The 24234-nt window shown below is 35.4% G+C and overlaps 1 protein-coding gene across 1 annotated transcript in view; it reads left to right on the forward strand.

Moving 5' to 3' along the window:
- Positions 1-24234, forward strand: part of LRPPRC (leucine rich pentatricopeptide repeat containing) — a 118319-nt gene that overhangs the window by 90690 nt on the left and 3395 nt on the right. The window contains exons 29-36 of the mRNA XM_036749480.1: positions 72-186; positions 4626-4752; positions 12439-12527; positions 15946-16150; positions 17804-17943; positions 18030-18145; positions 20575-20649; positions 23054-23138. Of these exons, the coding sequence (XP_036605375.1) occupies positions 72-186; positions 4626-4752; positions 12439-12527; positions 15946-16150; positions 17804-17943; positions 18030-18145; positions 20575-20649; positions 23054-23138 (952 nt within the window). The remainder of the gene's footprint in view (positions 1-71; positions 187-4625; positions 4753-12438; positions 12528-15945; positions 16151-17803; positions 17944-18029; positions 18146-20574; positions 20650-23053; positions 23139-24234) is intronic.

Below are 24234 nucleotides of genomic sequence, written 5' to 3' on the forward strand. Positions count from 1 at the left end.
ATAGATCTAAACATTAACCCATTCTTACAGACATATTCTTTTTAAAAAATAAACTCAACTTTCTTTTTAAGTTGTGGTATGACGACCCCCTTGAAGCTGATCCTCAGTACAGCGCAGTACCCCTGCCCCCAGAAGCAGTCTTAAAGAAAGAGCTAATGAGTGCATGTCAGAAGAAGAAAAGCGAAGGTAAGGAAATAGCTTCCTCACCTTGTTCAGCTCTCCTGACTTTGCTGTGTAGACTGTTACACACTAAGATACAGATCTCGACACCTCATCTACCCTCTGCTGATCTTTTGGGGCTCTCTGAAGGAAGACATACTGAGTTTGAGTTGTTCTGAAATATGTAATTGAAAATATGCTGCATCAGTTAGGTGCTTTAGAATTTAAATTCAGAAAAGAGGCCTACAGATTAGATTTAGGTTGTTCAGGTCATAAGAAATACAGAATTCTCAGTGGCAGAGACTATTAAGAGAGAAGAGTAGACAGATATGCATGAGGCCTTGCAGAATAAATATAATGGGTGTTCAGAGGAGGAAGAGGACGCATTCTGTGTTAGAACAGTATTCTGCCAGAGAACTGACAAACAGGTAACTGGATGCCAGCATGTGTGTGGATCCACCAGGTCTTTAGCAAAGAGGACTGCTATCTAACTGTGGCCAGTTGAGTCCCTTGATAATTCACTTGAGGCAGACTGAGGCCAAAAAAAAGATGTATTTGTTGATTGGATGTAGAAAGTGATAAATTGATGATAAATAGGAGGTTGTCACCAGCTCATTTGAAGTTTTCCCCCTTTTAAGTTCTTAAGGGTTTTTTTTTATTTATATATTTTGTATCAGCTTCATTTATGAATTCCTCCTTCCGCTACCCAATGAGCCATTCTTTGTTTAAAAACAAAGTTTAAAAAGGGTATTTAGGGGAAATGGGGAAGGAATCTAGGAAAACTGTATGGAATAGTTCCATACCCACTAGTGTGGGTGATGTATTTTCTCATCTCTTCTTTGGAGCAAAGCTTGGTCATTATAATTACAGTTTTATATTTGCTGCCGTGGCGCGTCCCCCCAGTGTTCTGGTTCTGCTTACATCACTCTCCTTCAGTTTAGGTGTCCTATGCTTTTCTGGATTCTTCATAGTCATTTCTTACAGTACAGTAATTTTTCCTTCTTTTCCTGTACCACATTTAGTTGCAATATTTCCAAACAACAGGCATCTCTTTTTTCCAGTTCTTTGTTACTACAGTAAATGTGGCTATGAAAGTTTTGGGAAGGAGAAGAGAGTAAGCATTTTTATAAAGCCTGTTACATGCCAGGCACTGTGCTAAGTACTTTCCAAATATTATATCATTTGAGTGATGTAATACCTATTTAGATTTGAAGATCTTTCCCACCCATTAATAGGCCATGTGACCTGCTTACAGCACAAGAAACCTAAGTCACATGGAGTAGGAGCAACTTGCTGAGAGGAAAAGGAAATTGTGTCACAGGAAATGCTGAGAGAGCAGTTAGTACAGTTAGAGCTGAGGGAAAGAGCAGACCTGTGGTGGCTGTGAGTGAGTTTTTGGGAAGGCCCAAGCAGGGGTGGGGGGGTGGAGGGGCAGATGGTTTTGGAATGGCAAGGCTCCATGCTGTGATATTGTGTTTTAAGTTCCTTGCTATTATGATAAAGTGGGCTTACTGGTTGTGGGACTTTGTTGCTTGGTTATGAGATCTGGTCCTCTGGTGTCTGAATAAATGTTTTACTACCTTTTTTCTACTTTCTATGTGGAGAGTCTCATGTATTTTGCAATATAGATATTTTTGCCATGCTGATACAGGTGGTTATGAGACCTTTATTTCTGATTTCTTTTGGCTTTTGGGGGTTAACTTCCTTTCAGCAGAATCCCAGGGTAAGAAGGTACTGTCATTTTAATCACTTTTTTTTTCATATCTCCTGATACTTTCCAACATGATTAAACCATTCTATGACCATTGGTTTATAAATAACCTTATTCTTCCACAGCACCTCCACAGTTGGCTCCATTTTTTGTCATTTTTGCCCATTTGAGCACTAAAACCTCAGTTTTTATCTGCATTTCTCCTATTAATTTGGAGCAGTCTTTCGTATGATTGATAATAATTTACAGTTCCTTTAAGAATTGTTCTTTCACATCCTTTGACCACTTGGCTTGATCATTATAAAAAAATTATTTATTTCAAGTGTTATGAAATGTGTCTTATTAAAACTAATTATTAAGTTGTTAGGTTTATGTAAACAACCCTTATAAGTTTAATATGACTACAATACCGTATAGGATTCTGGGAAGTTTGTTTTATATATAAAAATTTTAAACCCTTGTCATACCAGCCGCTTTTAATTTAATAATCATGTGCTATTTGAAACTCCATTCTAATAGGAAGAGTGGTAGATAATAAGGGTTAATTAATTTTTTAAACTCGTTCACTTAGTTTGGTTTTCTCAATCAAGAGCTGCCTTGCACACATAGCAAAAATTTTTGTACCAAAGGTAGCTGCTTTGCAAAGTGAAGTGTGTGTGTGTGTGTGTGTGGCGGGGGGTGGGGGGCTGCAATTTATAGCTTTCACTACTGGAAATCATTTCCATATTATATCCATACAGCAGCAGTCTTTTGAAAAATATATTTAGTTACAGACATCGTAATGTTTCACCAAGAGGTGGTAATTTTCGTAACTTAGGACTCAGTTTTTGTCTCCTGTACTTAAAGTTTTTACAAGATAGCAAACAATGACCATTCTTATTAGTTCTTATTAATTATTCAAGGTAGGTTAAAAACATCTTATATTTTCCTTGCACAATATACAGTTATACTGAACTTTTATAGGAATTAGCAAATTCCTTAGATATTGAATTTTAAAATTATGTCATGTACCAAGGAATACCAATCATGGATATAAAAATGCAGAATACAGTTTCATAGTATTTTTTCTGAAAGCTGCTATTTTATAGACATTGTCTTCACCTGTGATGTATCGTGGTTCATAGAGACATAAGAGAATATCAACAGTAGCTTTTATAATTGTAAGAGGGTGATTTGCAATAAAACAATATCTCTTGGGAATATTTATTTGTAGAATAAAAAGTAAATTTAATAGATTACCTCAGTAACTATATGAGGGAATAGTTGTTTTATTTTTAAGACCTAACTTTTATTTCAACTAAAATTTTATTACTATAGCCTCCTATGATATTTGATATTCATCAAATGATTGAAATTAGCTTTATCTTCTTTTCACTTCTTTATTGGGGAGGGAGGCAGGACTCATAACCCACTTCTAGCTAGTTGTGTAACATACGATGTTTTTCATAAATACAGTTTTTCTATAGTAGTTTAATTATATATTTCTTCCCTGAACATTAATGTATATATGATATGAGAAATAGAGCTGCCTATTTTAACCCAGCACAGTCAATCATGCATAGATAAATTTTAACATTTGTTTCCAGATGTTGAGGTAAAATGTTCAAACCCAGTTTTTAAACTTACTAGTCAATATGTAGCAGTACTTTTACTCTTTGAAATGGTAAATTGTAATGTTTATGATTTGTTCTTGGAAATGTCTTTATTGTCTTTTTTCTGTAAAAATGACCTGAAAGGCCTTTTGAGGAAGTGCCTCATTTTCTCATTCTGGTCACAAAGATGTGAACCTGACCTTGATTGCTGGTTTGAACATATTTAGTGGCATTACCCTTTCTAAGCTTACAAATCTATACTCTCTCAGGAATCCTCCAAATCAGCTTAGATTGTTCTTATAAACATTAGTGTTTAGTTCTGAGTTCGTGTGTGTTTGCTGCTATGTTTGATAACAAGAGCCTTGTGTCTGTTGAAGGCCATATGTGACAGATCAGTTGTGCACCATCTTTATTGTGAAGTGTTTGTATACAGTAGAGAGTGGATTATAGTCTCAATTGGATGTTTACAGCTAGGCAATTTTATTTGAGAAAAGTAAGTGACTGAAAAGTGTAGTTACTTCTCTTTGGGTAACATCTTTTCATTCACTGACAGTTATTGTGAACGAGTGAAATAAAACTGTTAATCAGTCAAACAAATGTTGCTTAGTTTACTTGTTAGATATCAGTATATTTGAAAATTGTATGTTTTTGTGTAAGTCCTGTCGTAGCCAAATAATTTGATCTCCCAATTCCAGAATTGTAGGCTACATTCACATTAATACTGTTGTGCTGCAATTCCGACTATTGTAACCACCCACCTATAGATTAAAGATAGCTTTAAAATGGTTTCTTTCCTTCACTCAGACTAAATCATATATCTGTGATGGGGGTTTAATAAATATTTGCAAGGTTTTTGAAACGTTGGCTCATTATAGTGATGGACCTAAATTTGATGGATTATTTTCATACTGGCATGGATATATAATTTGCTGAGTTATAAAAATCCAGTGAGAATAATTTTTTAAAAAAGAATTCAAGTTGAAATACATCTATTTGATCTAATTTATAGCTTTTTAAAATGTAATTTTATCCTAAAGATTAGGAGAATGAAAAGGATTTGTTAAAAAAAATTTTTTTTTCTTTGGTGAAATCTGAAAACCATTTTTTCTTCCACTTGAAATTGCATTTGTGGATGTCTTTTCTTGTTTATTTTTTCTTTGTAGACGCATATGCTATTTTTCTGGAGGCACAGAAGAAGAATGTTGTGTTTTCTGCACTTGTTTATTCCACAGTCATAAAATTATTGTTGGCTGCTGGTAGTCTTGATGAAGCCTTGAATGTGAAATACACGTAAGTATATTTGTGATTGCTCCTTGTTTCTGTATATTCTACCTTTTAAGTCTACCAGTTGATTCCCAAGAAAATGCCTAGCTTCCTGTTATCTTAGTTACAGACTGAATAATGGGTTACTACTCAATTATCCTCATGTACATGAGTGGTTCCATGTTTTAAAATAATTGAAGTTTTATAACAGTTCCTGTTTCTTTTTCACATTTATTTCCTTATATAGCATCTGTTTGGAGCCTTGCTTTTGTAACAAAAAAGGCAGTTAAGGAATGTTGACCGAAGACCACATGCACCATTCCATACCTATAGTCAGCCAGAAGGCTATTGAAAATAAGGAAAGCAAGTTTCATCATCTGTTATGGACCCAAAACAGTCCTTGAAAATAACTTGAATTTTGGCACCTTTTCATGTTATTTTTATTTTCCTTATTCAGTTATTCTATATGTGGTTGTTCTGGGTCTGCTTCTCACTATTGCTTGGGTTCCTATAGGTCTTCACATGTTACTCTGAATTCATTATATTTATTGCTTCTTTTGGCAGGATAGCATTTTATTTCATTTATCGATCATAATTTACCCAGCCACCTCCAGTTTATAGACATCAACTTTGTTACTGAGGTGTTGTTTTTTTTTAATATTTATTTATTTTTAGTTTTCAACATTCACTTCCATAAGTTTTAAATTTCTCCCTCTCCCTCCCCAAGACAGCATGCAATCTGATATGGACTCTACACATAAATTCCTATTAAACACATTTTCCCGTTAGTCATGTTGCATAGAGGAGTTATAATAAATGGGAGAAACCATGAGAAAGAAAAACAAAACAAAAAGGAAGACAGTCTGCTTCGCTCTGCATTCAGACTCCATAGTTCTTTCTCTGGATGTGGATGGCATTTTCTATCGTGAGTCCTTTGGAATTGTTTTGCTGAGAAGGGCTGTCTGTCAAAATCGGTCATTGCACACTGTGACTGTTACTGTGTACAGTGTTCTGCTGGTTCTGCTCACTCAGCATCAGTTCATAATAGTCTTTCCAGGTTTTTCTGAAGTCTGCCTGTTCATTATTTCTTATAGCACAATAGTATTCAATTACATTCATATACCACAACTTGTTCAGCCATTCCCCAATTAATGGGTATCCCCTCAATTTCCAATTCTTTGGAAAGAGCTGCTATAAATATTTTTGTCCATGTGGGTCCTTTTCTCATTTTTATGATCTCTTTGGGATATAGCCCTAGGGGTGGTATTGCTGGGTCAAAGGGTATGCACATCTTTATAGCCCTTTGTGCTCTGCAGAATGCTTGGATCAGCTCACAGCTCCACCGACCGTGAATTAGTGTTCCAACTTTCCCACATCTTCTCCAACATTTATCATTTTCTTGTTTTGTCATGTTATCCAATCTGATAGGTGTGATGTGGTACCTCTGAGTTGTTTTAATTTGCATTTCCCTAATTAATAGTGATTGAGAGCATTTTTTCATATGACTATATCCTCTGAAAACTGCCTGTTCATATCCTTTGACCATTTATTAGTTGGGGAACCAGTTTTTTTTATAAGCCCACAAAATATGCTACCACAATTATTTGTTATATGGGTCCTTCCTGTCTTTGAACACTTTCAAGTTTATGACTATCTATGGGGTCTCTGATTCAAAGGATATGAACAATTCTTGGGACTTTTATGAGACTTCTCCTATAATTCCAAAGTGTTTACTAACTACATCAATTTGCATTAATCTTCTTGAAGCCTTACCAACAATGACTAATTCTGTCTTTTGTCATTTTTTCAGCCTCACCTCTTTAATAAAATACACTTTTCCTATAGTGATAAATAACTATGAATCATGGATTGGTATACTTTCTGTTGTTGAATATTTATCTTTGCCACTTTGTGGGTGAGATGAAATAGAGTACTTTTAACTGTAATTGAAATTTCCCCAGTTGGCCTTTGGTATTTTCATTACTTATTTCCAGAAATCAAACCTTTTTTAAAAAAATCTAAATCATCTTTACCATGTTCCTCTTTTAGCCACTGAAGGAAGGTCACAAACAGAGATAGAAAAAAAGGGGAAGACAGTCCATTCTTTATGCTTACAGAAATTATGCTTTTACTGATATTTATCTTGTCTTAACCCGGTTGACAAGCCTTTATCAATCACTGGCATGTTGCAGTCTCTGCTAGGCCCTGAGAATACAGAGATGAAAGAGTTAAGAGCCGCTGCTTTCAGGGAGCTTGTGTTCCTTTGGAAGAGGCAACACAGACATAAATAAGAAGTGAAAGCTTGCTATTTTGTATGTTAAAATACTTAAAGGAAACCTTGTTCCCTCCTATTGTGAGACATTTGTCTCATTTTAACTTTTCTGTTCCTATAGATCAGATGAAAGGATGTCTTGTGTTACAGATAGTCCCTTTTGAATTGAAAGGGATCTCAGAAGCCCTTTAGTTCAACGTTCTCCACTGCACGCGCCTTCTCTCCCCCTCCCCCAGTTTTATAGACGAGTTACTAGCACCCAGTGATGCTTAGTCATACAAGCAAGTAGCTGAGCCAGAATTTGAACTCACATCCTCTTAATCCAAATTCAGAAGTCATTTCCTTGCAACGTTCTGGCTCATGTGTCCTGTGGAGGTTTTATGTATAGATTTTATAGGGATTTGGACAGCCATCTAGGACTTCACCAAGATAAACAGAAAATACAAATTTTAAACATGCATTTGGAATATGTTTTCCTTAAATCTACCTGAAGGTGAAGCAACATCAGTGGTTCAGAAATGTTTTAATAAAAGTTGTAGTTTTAAAGGTAAGGAAATAAATTTTTTTCCAAAATACCTTAAAATAAAAAACTCTTGCCTATTCTCCTTATTTGGGACTTGCTCCAAAATAATGAGAAATGCTTCAAGACCCTGGGAATGATCAAAGATGCATTTTGTCTTAAGAAATGACATTGTGAAGTAAAAAGGCCAAAAAAAAATAGCAAGAGACCATTAGGAAAATGTAACATGTAAGAAAAAGAGGCTGAGAAACGTGCAGCAGTTTTTCCAGCTGTGTCAATGCCACCTTGACGTTCTTTTGGGTCCCATGGCAGCTGGTGATGCCATGGGGAGAACACTGACCTAGAGTCTGGAAGATCTGAGTTCAGATCCCACTTGACTAGCTGATCTGAGCACATCACTTAACCTCTATCTACCTCAGTTTCTTCAAGTATACAATGGGGATAATAACAGTACCTATCCTCCAGGGTTGTTTTGAGGATCCAGTGTGATAATAATTGTTAAGTGTATTGAAAGCACATTATCTGGCACATAGTAGGGACCATATGTTCTGATTTCCTTCCCCTGCTCCCTGTACCCAAAGAGTTTTTTCTTCATCTTTTCCCTGTTGTAATCTTCAGGAAGAGTAGTGGCTCCTGTTTCCTGTTTCCCATGATGTTATCTAAATCAGCTGTGGAAAGAGATACAGAAATGAAGGAGAGCGGCAGTAGTTGATCTCTTGGGTATTGCCGCTTTTGTCTGTAGGATAGTTCTAAGCTTGGTCCTCTGATCTTCGGTCTCCTCTTTCTTCTCACTTTACACTTGCTGTCCTTCATCTCTTTGGAGTATATCTCACAGCAGCACAGGACTGACCATTATGGTCGTTGTCCTGTTATTCCATCTCCATCAAGATAATATGTCAATACCAAGGCCATTCTGATGGCAAACTATCCATTTTCCTGTGGACCTTTTTCTTTTGTAGTTTTTCTATGGCACTGGAGAGCTAGATGAGGAAATAATACGATTAAGCAGTTCTAGTATAGGTGATAGGTCTTTGAGACCTCTGTTTAATCTGCATTCTCAGCTTGATTAGGAGTCAACAACCTTTTCTCTTTTCATTTTTGAGCTCTGCAACCTTGGACATACTGTTTTGCTTCCAATTCCCATCTCTTAAATCAAGCAGTTGGATTAGATCAGTAAAAAAGGAATGTAGACTTTAAAAGTTTGTTGATGAAGTAACTTTATTCTGACATGGTTCGACCAAAATGACCTATTGCAGGCTAGTGACAAGGTATCGCAGCCTCATAGACAGCATAATCTAGCCCTGAATGTCAGCCATGGCACAGTTACTTACAATCCATAAAATAGCAGTCTGTCGCTGTAATTACCTACTTAATGTCACTTGTTCACCCTTAAGAGCAATGATTTTTTCTTATGAATTAAAAACTCCATCTTTGTTTTTATTATACCTTTGCTATCCTTTAATGTGCTGTAGCTACAGTTGACCCCTAGTGATAGTTCTTTTAATTTTTTTTTCACAAGGTTATTTAACCCTTCTAGCCTAGTAATAGAACCCTGGCAATAATAGTAACAGCTACCTTTCAATAATGTAAATGAAGGCAACTTTCTTTTTATTTTTCCTGGTTAGAATTACTGGTTACAGCCCAGTTATACCCTTCTGAATATGTAGGATGGAAAATGTTTTGTTTTGCTTTTTGCCAAAGTTCCAGTTATTAAGTAAATATACTTTCTGTGCTTTACAGTCATAATTCTTCATGGCTACATTAAATTAAGCATTGGGAAATAGTAATGGAATTAATGTACCAATAAAAATGATTAACTTAGAAGTTTGATAAAAGTTAAGATTGTGCTAATAAAGGAACATTATAGTTTAGGGTTTTTACTGTTGTGATGATATAGGTACTCTTTATTAATGCAGCCTTCTCCCTTTGAATGTTCCAAGTTATTTTCTCTTGCCTTTACCACCTCTCTTTTTATTTTTAAATAGATAAGTGGTGGTGGTGGTGGTGGTGGTGGTAGACGACCAGAACCTGGAAATTTTTATTTTAAAAATAACACTCCATTTCCCCAGTAGTTTCATGAGGATTTCACCTATTCATTTTATTAAATAAAAGTCTAAATTACTGAGTTTTCTCCCTTTTAGGCCACATCCATTTCTTTCTGAAATATTTAACTTTTTTAAAATTTATTTTCATTATAAGCCAGAAAGTCGGCAACAAACATGAAAATTTCTAAAATAAAAAGCCCAAACCAAAATAATCATACATCTCTTAGTACAGCTAGTTTTTCAAAATTGGCATTAAAGTTACTATAATATTATCAACATTCTCCTTCCTGTCTTTGTCCCCTTTTGGACTTCTGTATTCTTGAGTGTATTTTTAAATGTTCCTTTGGTGTTATTTTCTTTTCTGAATATCATTTCTGTTTTCCCTTTCTATTTGGACCCTCCAAGAAAATGTGTGTCACGTCTGTGTCAGTCTCCTCACTCCCCACCCCCCGAAACAATTATAGTCAAAACAAATATGTTGTAAGGGTTGTCTCAATGTGTCACAAAGAGATAGAAACCATGCTTTGTCCTCAATTTGTTTAAAGTCATGGATGGTCATTGCATTGCTTAGAGTTCTTGATTCCTTTCAAAGGTTGTTTCCTTTACGTTTTGGTCACTATGTAAATAGGTCTCCTGATTTTGCATACTTTATTTTGTTTTACTTTGTAATTTTGAAAGGACTGTGTTATGGGAATTATTTTATGGTATTCATCCATTTAAAATAGGTGTTAAGAAATTCTCAGTAGGAAGTGCTCTCATGACCCAAGTATGTACAGAATCCTAATACTTACTCATGTTATTGGTTGAAAAAAAAGTAACCCTATAGTGTATTGTTTGTTCAAAGCGCATAAGGGACTTGGATTAGATGGTCTCTTTAAGAGCCTCTCCAGATCTAGGTCTGTGATAATGATGAAATGCTACGTTGCATACTGGACATGCCCAGTACTGGGGATAAGGCCAGTTTTCATTACTTAGAATAGTGCACATTCTCCCATTGACTGTTGTATGTTATCTAAGCACAGCCCATAGGCACATTTCCATCATTTGAAACACATACTCTTCATCATTCCTATGTCTTTCCATTTAGGGTTATGAGAAGATATTCCAAATATCCCTTTCTCAGGATAAGATCTATTTTCATCCTTTTTGTGGATGGGTGAATGTTAAGGAATGATCAGTTTCTTTGGTCTGACTGCTAAAAATGAAGAGCAATATAGATTCTCCCATCAGTCCAAAATTTTGGATCAGAAGTAAATAATTTTGAACAGTTTTTTTACCCAGCTGTGAATGCCTTTTCAAATTGCCACTTTAAAATACTTTGAAAGATGCTATTTGACATTTATTTGGGATGTATAACTAATGTAATGTCTCAAAGACCATTCTATGTTATCCATATTATGAATTTTGTACCAAAGCCTCAGCTTTTAGAGTGTGGGGGAGAATTGGGGGATGGGGAGGTAGATGGGTTAAAAAAAATTACTACCTTAATTTGTGAGACTAGAAAAAACTTGTGTCTCAATGATATCTAAAGCAAATCCCTCATTCTTTATAATCTTACTTCCTTTTAGGTAAGTATACTATATACAGAGTAAGAAGTTTTTTTTTAGTATTGGAATGATAAAAAAGCTTTTATAGTAGTGACTAATGTTTATTTAATCACGATAAAGATTGGGGAAAGTAAATCCTTTACTATATGCAATTTATGGTCCCATGCTCGAGTTGTTGACTTGACTTAAAGGCTTTGACAGATGGGACAAAGGGAAAAAAGTCAAACTGAGCAATGGGTGCTTTGGGAGAGATTAAGAGGATTGGTTGGGGGAGTAAGAAAATCCTGCATTCATTGACTGCATTGGGGAACCTCAGAGGCTGAAAGTGACTGAGAGGATAGTCTTGTTGTGGTGTCTTTGGAGGATTTTCTTGGGATTGTTGAGAATAATTTAGCAATGACCTTGCTTTCCCTACAATCCGCTCAGGCTTAGAAATTCAAGTTCATAGGCTGCTCAGTTGTTTGTCACAAGAACATCCATCAGTGAGTTTTATCTTGATTTTTGATATGGCAAATGGTAACAATTGCGGGGTTTTCTGGTTTTTTGGCCTGTGGAGATTTTTTAATCTGAAAATGAACCTTGTAAAGTTATCCCTAGGTATTAAGGCTGTCTAAATTTCATTAGAAATAGTATGCTAAAAGCATAAAATTAGTCTATTTTTAAAAGCAAGTAGGTTTTAGTGATCAAATATTTCTTTGCTCTTGAGTTAGAAAAGTTTTATCTTAAGGATAACACAAAATTGATGTCATTTCCATTTTGATGTGGCAAAGGCATTAGTACTACAGCATATTCAGCTTAAAAATTGTATGCATCTACATGACAGAAATTTGAAAATTAATCAACCAAATGATATGGTGTTAGTTCATAATATGCTTTAGTTTATATTTAAAATATACAGTGCTGAAAATAAATGTTTCAATTTTATTGCAGAAAGAATAGTTTTACATTTTATAATTATGGTGAACGTAAAATAAAAAGAGGGAAAAAGTATCCAGCTTAGGATACGGCAGAACAATGCAGGGCATGCAGTTATTTTAGTCATCTAATATGTCAGCATTCAAGAATCTGAACCGATTGTTTAAAAAAAATCTTGTACTTTGTTTCTTTTGTTGCTCATTTCCAACTTTGTCATCTGTCAGAATGCAAAAAAAAATTATCCTTCTATAACCATTGACAGGATAACACAAAAGCTGTCTCCAGGTCGATATTTTGCAGCAATATTTTTAACATACGAACAGTAGTTTTTATAATTTCACCTTGGTGCTCAACCATTTATTATCGTATCAGAAGCATGTCAGTAATTCCTTTCTAAATGTCTGCTTCTTTTAGTGCTGAGACCCACATCAAGGGCTTCACACTGAACGATGCTGCCAACAGCCTCCTCATCATAACGCAAGTTAGGCGGGATTATTTGAAAGGTATGTCACAATGCTTGACCTTTACGTCACATTAATGCCTCTGCAGATTTTTCTTGTAACGCCCTTCGAATACTTGGATAAAGGAGTCCATTTAGCAAATTACCTGCTTATCAAGAGCCTTTTGTGGTAGCTGAGAGACGTAAATTACTGTACATGCATTTATAATACAGCTTGAATATGAATGTACTTGTCATTTGACCACTTAGTCCAGTTTCCATTCCATTTAACACAAGATGGGTTTTCTTAAGATGAATCACAGCTCTTCAGACATGCAAAATTTGTACTCCAGAACGAGAGAAAGTACAGGCTTTCAAGTGCGTTAAAATTCACAGCACAAGTCATTTTGCTTTGGAAATTAACATACTTTAGAGCATCTGAAACAATTCTCAGCAGTTGTTTCTTGCATATTGTGTTGGTTGTGTGAGATATCAAATGAGTTAAATTGAGTGTTAAATGTGCATGATTGTGCACTAAATGATTATAATATTGATTTAAAAAACTTAATCTAATACTTTTTTAATAGTTCACAATACCAACAGTCATAAAATGTAGAATGCTTGTCTCAGGGTTTAGGATTTTTAAATCAGTTTTATTAAGGGACCTCAGAAATGTTGGTTGGGATGTTGCACTTGTATTGAATCAAGATGGTGTCCTTTTTTATGTTACTGGTATTTTCTGTTTTTGCAATGTAGTTTTGATTTAGAACGATGATACTATTAGCACGGGAAAATGTTCTTCAACTCAAGGCTCTCTTAACAGTGTCCCTTTTTCTTCTTCCCATCCACAATGTTTGCTAATTTGGCAAAGCTGTGATTACTTACTTAGGTTAGAGATTTCCAGGGTTAGATGAAAAAGCTCTACATTAACTGTTTTATTGCATTGTTGCATTTTTCTTTACTAATATAAAATACTTTACCTATGAATTTTCATAAGGTGGCTTCAGACTCCTGTATGAAATGCACACGCAGCCCAGCTATAGTGCTGAGAGGGAGAACTTAATATACTGGCTATTCATGACTTCATTTCTATTATTATATAAGAGGGCTCTTGATATTCATTCATACTTTTAGTTAAGCCCAAATTTGTTTAGAGAGATTAATTTTTTAAGCGGTTCAATGTTGCCACCCTGTCACTGATGCCCTTAGAGTCCTTCTCCTCCAATTCCAGCCTTAGTTATTCCTCAGTCAGGGCAGTCCAGTCTGGCATTCATCTTTTTGCATGTCATAATAAGTAAGGAATATTGTATATTAAATGGTGTTGGAGAAAAAGTTACAATTTAAAATGTTTTTTATTTCTAAAAGATGAGGTAGAGATGAAGAAAGTATAACTTTATGTAAAGCTAATGATTTGCCTAGAATGTTAAATATTTTAAAAGCATCAAAAAGACAAAACTTGAGTCTATGTAACAAGTTCGTTTTTGGTACACACCAGATGGCTACTTCTTTTGGCATGAAAATGAAAAACTAGAATACTTGAGCTTTGGGAAAATTTTTATACAGAATCTGAACATGGATATACTGTTTTAGCTGCCTCCTGTCTTTATAATTAGTATATGCTTAGCCATTAATTATATGCTGTCTTACATTTGACATTATATCGTGGATCATTTGTCCTCTCCTTTGCTATCAACTATAAGCTTCTTGAGGTCAGGACCATGTCTTTCACTGCTGTACTTTTTTTATGCTTCATTTTCCTCTTCTTTTCACCTCTGGCTAATATTATGGCACAAGGCTGAGCTGATAATTGGTGCTCAATGCATACTTTCTTTTTGTTCCATTTTTAGATTATGTGATTACTCATGAAATAGATGTGATATAAAGAAATATTGGCATGAAGCTGGCTCAAATTAGGCAGCCGTCCTTTTCTCCCACCTCACTACGTTGCCCCTACACTCCCCTACCTCCACAATGCCATATGGTTACTTTGCTGCCCTTGGCTATCAACTACCCCACATACCCTTTTGGCTGTCCCTAAGTCAACTCTTCTCTAACCCTTGTAACCTCCAGGTACCCATTCCCCAGCCACTGAAAGAAATGCAAACACTTTTGTCTTCTTTGGTAAAGGCCCTTTATAGCTAATTTGGTGAACTAATTTGATCATCTCTAGGGACAAGTTTTTTAATGCCTGACAATAATTTAGTGCCCCTTGAAAAATGCCAATTTTATTTTAACCAAGTACTTTTCATCATTAATGTGAGTTTGCTGGGAAACATTTTTCTAAAACTCCCTGAAATCAGTGTGAATTGCTACTTTCAAGTTCATGAACAAGGCCCACCATTGTCACGAGCAAGATTTCAATGATTTTCCTAGTTTCTTCCTAGCGCTGCATTTTTTTGTGAATTTTGGGGAGAACAGGTAAAACTGCAAATGAAAATTGTAATTTTAATGGGGAAAAAAGTAATTTATATTTGTGGGATTTAATAATGGGCAGTGTTGGAGCCTATTCCTGGATTTGTTATGGCTTAGTGTTCTTTTTGATAAAGTTACATAAGATATTCAATAAAAATGAGGCTACTGCTTACAAAGTTACAAGGAAAGCAAAGGAAAAGGTTTTAGTCTAATTTGTTCGCTCTAGTTGTCCATAATTTTTTTTCTTTTCTAAATAAAATGTTTTTTGTTAACTGGTAGACACAAGTATAAGGATCGAACACATCTTTCTTGCTATGTTTCTCAGCGTGGAAATCTGCATAACTTACAGAACAGTTTCAATATGCTTCTTTGGTTCCTGCTGTTATCATTAATACTGATAGTACCACAGTTAATGAAGTTTAATAAAAATTGTTATTAGAAGTTTGTAATAATCATATCCTTAAGAACTTAATAGAGAGTTTATAGGAAAATATTGGGATTGGAAGAATTTGAATGTGGAGTCAAAAGTCACAAGTTCAAAAACTGACTCTGCACCGAACAATTTATCTTTGCCCTGGAGAAGCTTATGCATAACCTCCCAGGGCCTGCTTCCTCACCTGTAAAGTGAGGGGATAAAATTAAGTGATATTCAAGGGCCGATCTGGCTCTGAAACCTGTCACATTTGTGGCAATTGGTACAGAATAGGGACTTGGTAAAGGTTTATTGGATTGTTGGGTTTTCTACATTATTTACGTTTCCCTCTTGAACAACAGACTTGAAATTTAATTCATAACTTAACTTTTGAATTAGAATTTTATCTTATCTGACTATTTGTAGTTAAAATTTTGAAGGGAAAAAAACTAGCTTATATTTCTACCTTGTCAGTAATGTATATTTTGTCTCACCATGTTTTTCAGAGCTTTAAAAAAGTTTTCACATTATAGACAAGCTTTGTAGGAGTCCTTAGTTGTTTACAATTTTTAAAAAATGTTTTAAAATACAAGGCAGAATGCTTGAAAACACTGAGTTTATGAACTTTTTCATCTGCTTTTTTTCTTTTCTGTCTTAGATGCTTTGACTACATTAAGGACAGCCTTAGATTCCCATCAGGTTCTATCTCCTCTCTCAGTTACTCGCCTTGTTCAGGCTTTTGCTTTAAAGGGTGATAAAGAAAATATACAAATAATCGAAAAGATGGTACATGACCGTCAAGATTCAATTCCTCTTTCACGCATGCTTTTTATCAATAATAATGCTCTTGCGGAAATAAAGAAGTAAGTATTTTTAAATATCAGTTAATCTTCTTTTATTGGAAATTGGTGGGGGAAATTACTGCCATCACTGTAACTTTTCTTTTAATTTTAATCCTTTTATTATCAGTTGGGTCTAGCAACCTTGTAAGTTACATGAGATACTAATGCCTTGTAAGTAGTGATGAATTGAGCATTGATATACTTATCTTATTTTTACTTCCATTATAAACCATTTGTATTTGGGGACCATACTTCCTACATCCTCATTCACCCATATGTTAAGCATATCCACCTACTTTATTCATTGAAACATTTTATTCTAAAATTGAATAATTTGGGTGCACAGTTCCTTGCTGTGTCAAATAGCTCTTGAAGTTACCCTGAGGAGAATTCAGTGAGTACTTGAATTTTCAAAAACCACGGCAAGCATACATAATTCATATCTTGTTTTGTTTTTTTTTAATTATCTTTCATTTTGGAATTAAATAATCGACTTTTGGGTAATTATTACAATTAGGGTATGATATCCTTTAAATAATGTTGATTTTAGCTCCAGTACCTTATCTAGCTTTCATGTGATGTGGTATCGCAATATGATTTGTATAGTAAGAATAATTGTAGACCTATATATGATCAGAGAGGCACAAATTCCTATTTTTTGAGGGGAAAGAGCAGATGTATCTTAAACTGTTTTTTTTTTTCCACTTTAGTGGAGAGTTTGAAAATACTTTTCTTTCAGGCTCCAAAAAACAACCCTTCAATCCTTCTCATATAATCTATAAAATCACTTAGGAGAGAATGAATAACTGCTTGTGATATGTCCTAGGACCAAAGAAAATAAAATTTTGGGTATTTCCTGTGGAGGCCCATTTAAGTATTACTTTTAAATACAACTTATATGAAGTATGGTTACTTACTATTTCTGGTTTGTTAATATTAAAAATTATTTTGAAATTCAGCAATATTACTAAAGATTTCTTTTATAAATAGGATATTAGACAAGTAACTTTTCCCGTTTTAAATGTTTATGTAATTTAACATTAATTTTCCGTTTTTGAAATCCTTTATGCTAAAATGTATATTGACCTAACTGAATTTTAAGCCGCTAAAATTTTTTAAAATGTTTTTATAATAATTCATTTTTATTTACATATAAAGGGAAAATATTCTTCACATTTTGATTGTACCAGATGGTATTTAGAGTCAAACCTTTATTGACTTCTGAACATGCAGGTCTTGGTGTCTTCAAACTGTTTGGCTTATTCTTTTCATATTGTAGCATCCCGCCTTATAGTTTACAGTATTGTAGATACGGTAGTTAAACCTTCCAAAGAGATATGAAAAATTAAGGCTCATGATTTAGGGAAGTACTGAGTTATCTTGATTGTTTACTTGAGCATTTCTGTTCACGTGGCTGTTTCTGCTTCTGAGACACTGTTTTTATAAATCATCTATCACATTACTTGCTTGTATATGGTAGAGGTCAGAGTTTGTTCTCAAAAGACACCTAGCTGTGTTTATCACTGTTTATTCATCCGCTCAGCAACAAAGAAGATCCACTGTGTTTTCTACTCTTCTTTACTGTCCACAGTGTAATAGTAATGTTTTTTTAAAGACCTCTTTTCATTGTTTGTATGATGTTACAAACTAAGTCAGCAAAACTTTCCTTCACAGCAACAATCCAAATGCCGCGGTCGAATTTCTTGAGTCTTGGTTTACTTCTGGGACTCCGGGCACTGATAATCAGCAGTCAAGTATTGCCTATTTGTTCAGAAAAGTAATAGAGGAGCGCTTGGAACCAGCTATTGAGAAATGTAAGTTAGTTATGTTGTGTAGTGCTAAAGTTACAAAGTGACTGTTACATGATTCTAATTAAAACTTTTCCTTCCTTGCGTTTCAGTGAGTATCATGGCAGAGAGACTGGCCAATCAGTTTGCAATTTACAGACCTGTCACGGATCTGTTTCTCGAGTACATATACTTAGGCAGGGTGGATGATGCGAGAGCTCTACTACAGGTAATAACACATGCAGTCCTGCTTGTAGTTTGTCCTCAGGAAATATCAAAGGTGTATAGAGAGTGGAGCCCAGGAGGGGGAGCCTGATGCTGGGACATGGCCGTTGCTGTCTGTGTCCTGATAGCTTGGCTGTGGATGAGAAGCTGGAGTCCTGCTCCACGAGGGCTCAAGGGGCCTCACTGAGCTAGAGAAGAGTAGCTGGGTCTCAGGCACTTAGCAGTGTCCCAAGATGGGAAGGGAGTTCTCTGTGAGATCAGTGCCTTGGGCATTTGTGCAGTTTGATAAAATCCCTTCACATGAGATCACAATCCATTTTCATTTCTTAATTTTACTAATGTTCTAAATACTGTGCATTACTATAGCAACACAGTTTGCAAACCAAAAGTAGGAAATGTTTGCTTTTCATGTAAAGCCTCTCAGTTGAATCCGCAAACATTCTCTGTGCTTTATTCAAGGTTTATTAAGAGTTGGATTTGCTTTCTATTCACATGTGTGTCACAGACACATTAAATGACAAATGCAGGTCTCTGTGGCCCAGAGTCTCAGTTAAATTAGCAATCTTCAGGGAACAAGACAACCGCATTCATGCCATTTTAACAGCGCTAAATATAAAGCTGCACCAAGTGCAGAATGAACTGTGGGTGATAAGAGCTGCCACCGGCAGTGTACACAAACAGGCACAGACGGGGAGTCTCTTCCCAGCAGGTGGCAGTCAAACAGTCACGGGGATGCCGGGGATTGCTGTGTTTGTGTAGACTCCCTGTGTCAAAGTGAGGCCTGTTACCAATTTCTGATAGTAAATACAACTCTGTTCACTTAGGCTTTTGCCAGCTGCTAAGTGTCTTAAGTAGGAAAAAAAGGAAGGCAACCCTTGCCCACCCATTGGAGGTTTTTTTTGAGTCTTTAAGCCCATTTGGCCGTTAAGTGGAAGGAAGGAGAGGAAAGGGAAAATTTCTAGATATTGATAAACAGTATCCCTTTTGTAATAGAACAGACAGGCCCATTTCTATTTGTAGATATTGATAAACAGTATCCCTTTTGTAATAGAACAGACGGGTCCATTTCTATATCTGTATCCATGTGCTTGAGAGAGAAATTTTTTCTTTTTTTTTTTTTTTAAGAATGAATTTTTTTATTAAAATCAATAATCTTATTAGAAGCTTTGTCTTTTTCATTTTATATTTTTCATATTAATTGATAAATAAAGTATCTTTAGGCGAAAATATCTCATTACGTTTTATGTCAAGTGCTCCATAAATTATAAAGTGGCATAACATGTTTCTAATTGTTAGCTCTGCTGATAACATTATATGAGTCTGGACCTGTGTGTAACTATCCATCTGCTTGCATTTAATCTCTGAAATATTTTGGTCTGATATTCTTTTGTGAAAGTCAGGCTGTGTAGGCCTTCTGAGAGGGCACGGTCCCCACAAGGCACTGCCCACCCCACATCAGGACCCTTTAACACAGTGTGTGCCCCTTCAGTAGAATGAAACTTCAAATGATAAACCCTCTCTAGAGGCCCCTTTATCACTTTGTCAAACAGAGGACAACTTATCACAGGTCATTCTTGTATCATGGAAGGAAGAATACCTTATTCAAAGATGCTGAAAACTGCCATTTAGACTGTGCATATTCTGTATGCTCCCCAAAGTGTTTTTTATACTATTCCATTTCACATTGACAGTGTAAAGCTTGTAAAAGGCAGTGTGCTTTTAAAAACTTATAAGAATGACATCTATGATGAGTGTAAACTAAAATATTTTCTTGCCATATTTGATTTTACTATAGCTTCTGAGAGGGGATAGACACTTGATTTATCTGGTCTGTCACATAAACTTTTTTTTTTTGAGTTTAACTTTTGTCTCTTTCTCAAGCACTGGCTGTCTGTTGCAATGAAAGCCTTTTATAAAATAGAGAGATTGAAATCAGTCCTTTTGTATGCATAAGTGTAGGTAATTATACTTTAAAGAGAACTTGCTTTGTACATTTTAATTTTTATAAAGAAACGAGCAGTTATCTCCCTGACACCTTATTAAATGTATAATTAACCTTATGATCCCTAGCTCACTTGTGAATGCTTGGCAGTATAATTGGAGAGGAATAGTGTTTCTTTTTTTCCCTTTCTTTGCAGTCCTAAACCTTATTCTGTGGATGTTGAAGCATTGGTTTAATTTTTTTCCGTTCTTTTTAAACAAACTTTATACTTGTAGTGCCAAGGACGTCGTTTACAAAAGCTTGGCATGGCTTGTACTTGTTTTCTTTTAAAAAATAAATGATCAGCTTAATATTAGGCCTTACTGGTAGTAATAACATATTGCTGTATTATTTTGAACTTTCTTAATTGGAAATACTCACCTCAGTCTGCTTGTTGATGAAGAACCCACACTTACTGAATCCTGTTTTAATTTTTCTCTTCCCTTTTGCAGAGGTGTGGTGCAATAGCTGAACAAACTCCAGTCCTTCTGGGATTTTTTCTTAAGCATTCTAAGATCCAAGGACAGGTAATATGCTTTACAGGTTACCGCCTCTTTATGGTTATCGTGATAATTAAAATTAAGTTTGGATATGTTGAGTTCCCAATTATTGCTAATCTGTTATAGATGCAAGGACCTTTTCTAAAAGTAGCTTTATTCTAAGATTGTCTGTTTCTATAAAATTAAAATTTCTAATTGATCATTAAGAAACTTGTGAAGATCATTATCCCTAATATCTTGGGAGGAAGGAAAGGGAACTTTTTTTTTTCCCAATAGCTCAGATGAAAATTTTTCTTTTTTTTCCGTTTGAATAGAAACTGTATTGTCTAGTGCCCTGCTTTTGTCATCCAGGGTATTCCTTTGAGTCCATCTCTATACTTGTAGCAACATCGTGCAGTTCTACCCATTCAGATTTTTGCTTTTATGGCTGTAGATCAAGCTCTAATAGCCAGCAAAAATGTGAATTTAAAACTCTGCCAGTTATGTTGTCATCATTGTGGTGAAGCTATTGACAAGAGCCAAAAAGAGTACAAACAGTGAATTATGAATATTTGTGTTACCAATTATCATCAGCGCACCTGTTTTCAAATGCCAACTTAACAACGACTACCTTTGTAACTTTGGGCAAATCTCTTAACCTCCCTGGGCTTCATTTTCCTTAGATGTGAAATGAGAGGTTGGGTCGGGAGCCTCAGGATATTTTCTCCCTGTAGACCTATGATCCTAAGAAGCCTTCAGGTACTTCAGCTTATTTTGGTTTCACATCAGTGTGATCCCAGCATAGCCTTAGGTGACTGTAAAAACTTTAAACAGTCCAAAGACCTAGCACCTACTTTTATGTCATGAAAAAACAACACCACCACCACCACAGAAAAACAGTTTTAGTCCTGTTTCTATACCATGAGCGTTGAAACCGTTATCTGTTCCTACTTGGATTGAGTACATTGTGTGATTTCAGACTGACTTGGCAATAATAACTTTTTGTTTATGTAATAAAGGAAAAAATGTCTTTCTTGTTACCGCAGAGCAAGTTCCTCTTAGTCTAAAAGAAGCATTTGAAAGCCTGTGGCTTATGTGTGAAAAGTAAACCTTATAGGACTTTGATCATCATTGTTATTTCTTTCTTAGAAAAATGACCAAATTGAGTTAAAAATATAATTAATTTAAGACATGTGTACCCAGTCTACTACTTGAAGTATCTGTCCATCATGCTACTCTGAAAAACTCCTATTCTCCTGTTTGAAAGAGAGTGGACAGAAGATGTACAGGGACTTAATATGTCCTCTGGGGAGAGGCCCTCCCAGGAAGTAGCGTGGAGACATAGGAAATCATATAGAGGGCAAGGGCCAGAAAGGGCTACCTAGGCCAAATGAAGTAAATTGTTTTAAGTGGCCTATATGCATTTTCTGCTGTAATTGAGTACAGGCACATCTTTGAGCTGTTATTGCTGTCTGTTATGGGAAAGGGGCACAAAACTTTAAAAAACACAGAGCTACTATTATTTGCTCAGCCAGGTTTTGGAATAGATGCTTGGGCGTGTTTTTTAGTTTATCTACTTGGCAGGACATTTGTAAAATAGTACAATCCAGAAATAAAATGAAAAATTCAGTGAAACATAACATATGACTGAGTTGTTCACATTTTATCTAATTGTTTTAGGCATTGCCCTTCCTGCTCTGTAACTATTTAACCAAATTCACAGTAGGAGCAGAGATTTAGAAGTAGAATGACAGTAGATGTTATATAATCTAGCCCAGTGCTAGTTGATAAACCAAATCCACCTATCCCATACATGCCCTAACTTTAAAGCATGTCATACCTTGACCTTAGGAAGAACTCAACAAAAACTGTGTGTGTCTGGGTCTCCTGACTCTGCTGTAGTGTCAACACCTGAAATGTTCAACATTCCTCATTTTTTTTTTCAGCCAAAAAAATGCTGTGCCATGAGTAAAAAAAAGTCCTCACTTTGCAGATGCGTAATTCAAGACCTAGTGTGTTTAAGTGACTTAGCCAAGGTCATACAGGTAGATACCAAGTAAATAAGGCAGGATTCAGATCCATGCCCTCCTCTGCCTATAAAGGCCTTTTCCATATAGCACACTGCACTCACTTTTAAAAACTGAACTTATATTTAAACAGTTTTAATGTTTGGAAAATAATGAAATCTAGTGTATATGTAAATGTATCTGAATTAGCATAATCAGCGTTGAGATTTTTTAAAAAATGATAGTTTCTTTTTTCTTCCTACAGTATTTCATGAAATACCAAGAAACAGAAAAGAGAAAGTAGCCTTCAAATTGAGCTGTCTGTTCTGTTGTATTTACTACCAAAAAGACTTTCTTAAATAGTGGATGGGTCAATGTTAACATTTTTTTTTATTCTTTATTTAGAATTTTTGGTAATGGATTTGTTATATATTTTAATTTTCTAGACATGTATTCTCAAGTCCTTATTAGAAGTGATTCCTGACTTAACTGCAAATACAGAAGTATATGGTTTCCTCATGAGAAGCTACGGTAATGTACTAAAATTCACATGGGGGTATATAAGATGTTTGTTAAATATTGTTGCATACATTCAGTTTTTTGTTAATGACTCAAATACCAAAATCCCAAATATGGTTTTCAAATTTTATTTTGTGATTTTGGGTTTGTTTCCAGTCTTCAAAAGTTGTATGATCCATAGAAGGCCACATTGGTTCCAAGGTTTTCACTGAGCCTGAGTCCAGTTTTATTCTCAGTACCTAGTGCCAATCCTGTCTTCACCAGGATCCTTCAGACTAGAATGTGGCATGAAATGGGATAACTTGAGTCCAAGCATATTGCTGCCTTTAGACTGCTATTATGCTAAATAACCCCTAGCCTTGTCCATGCACTGTGGAATGCCATTCTAAAACTCAGAACTCCTCTATCTTCTTTCCTGGTGTGGAAGGGAAGCTTGGCTAGCTGATGGGACACATCTGTGCTATCTTTCTACAGAGCTTGGTTTGGTGTAGAAACCCTCTCCTCCTTGATTGTTCTCCATAAATAAGAAACTATCATATAAACTTCAAAAAACAGAAGATTGAATTCAATCTCAGTGATGTATATCTCCCTTTTAAAAACAGTTAAAGTGTTTTTATTGTTCAACCTTGTGCAAACCTCTGATTATAGAGGGTGTTCCTAAAGTCTGAACACATAGGCAAAAAGGCATATTTTCAAGAAATGAAATGAAGTTTTCAGCAACATTTTATTTAATTGGAATATTAATAAGTAACATCTTCAATGTGATTTCCATCATTTATGTTGCAAGGGTTGATGTGCTCAGCAAAATTCACGTGAACTCGATGCAACAACCCCACGTTGCCATCCATTGTCTATGTGTCCAGACTTTAGATACACCCTGTACATTTCCTGGTGGGGTTGCTAACAAATGTCAGGGATTCCAGGTGTTAGGGAGATACTCTTGTGCTGGTAATGGGGAATGAATGACTGTCTTGTTGGTGTTATTTTTTTCACATTTCATCCAAATGTTTTCATGTCATAGGGAGAAGGTACTACATTTTCTGCTTCTGGAATTTTAGAACTATTTGTAACCAAGTCCATAATCATAGGATTTAGACTAGTAGGAACC

Source organism: Trichosurus vulpecula, chromosome 3 (genome assembly GCF_011100635.1).
Source record: "Trichosurus vulpecula isolate mTriVul1 chromosome 3, mTriVul1.pri, whole genome shotgun sequence".
NCBI classification, from domain to species: Eukaryota; Metazoa; Chordata; class Mammalia; order Diprotodontia; family Phalangeridae; genus Trichosurus; species Trichosurus vulpecula.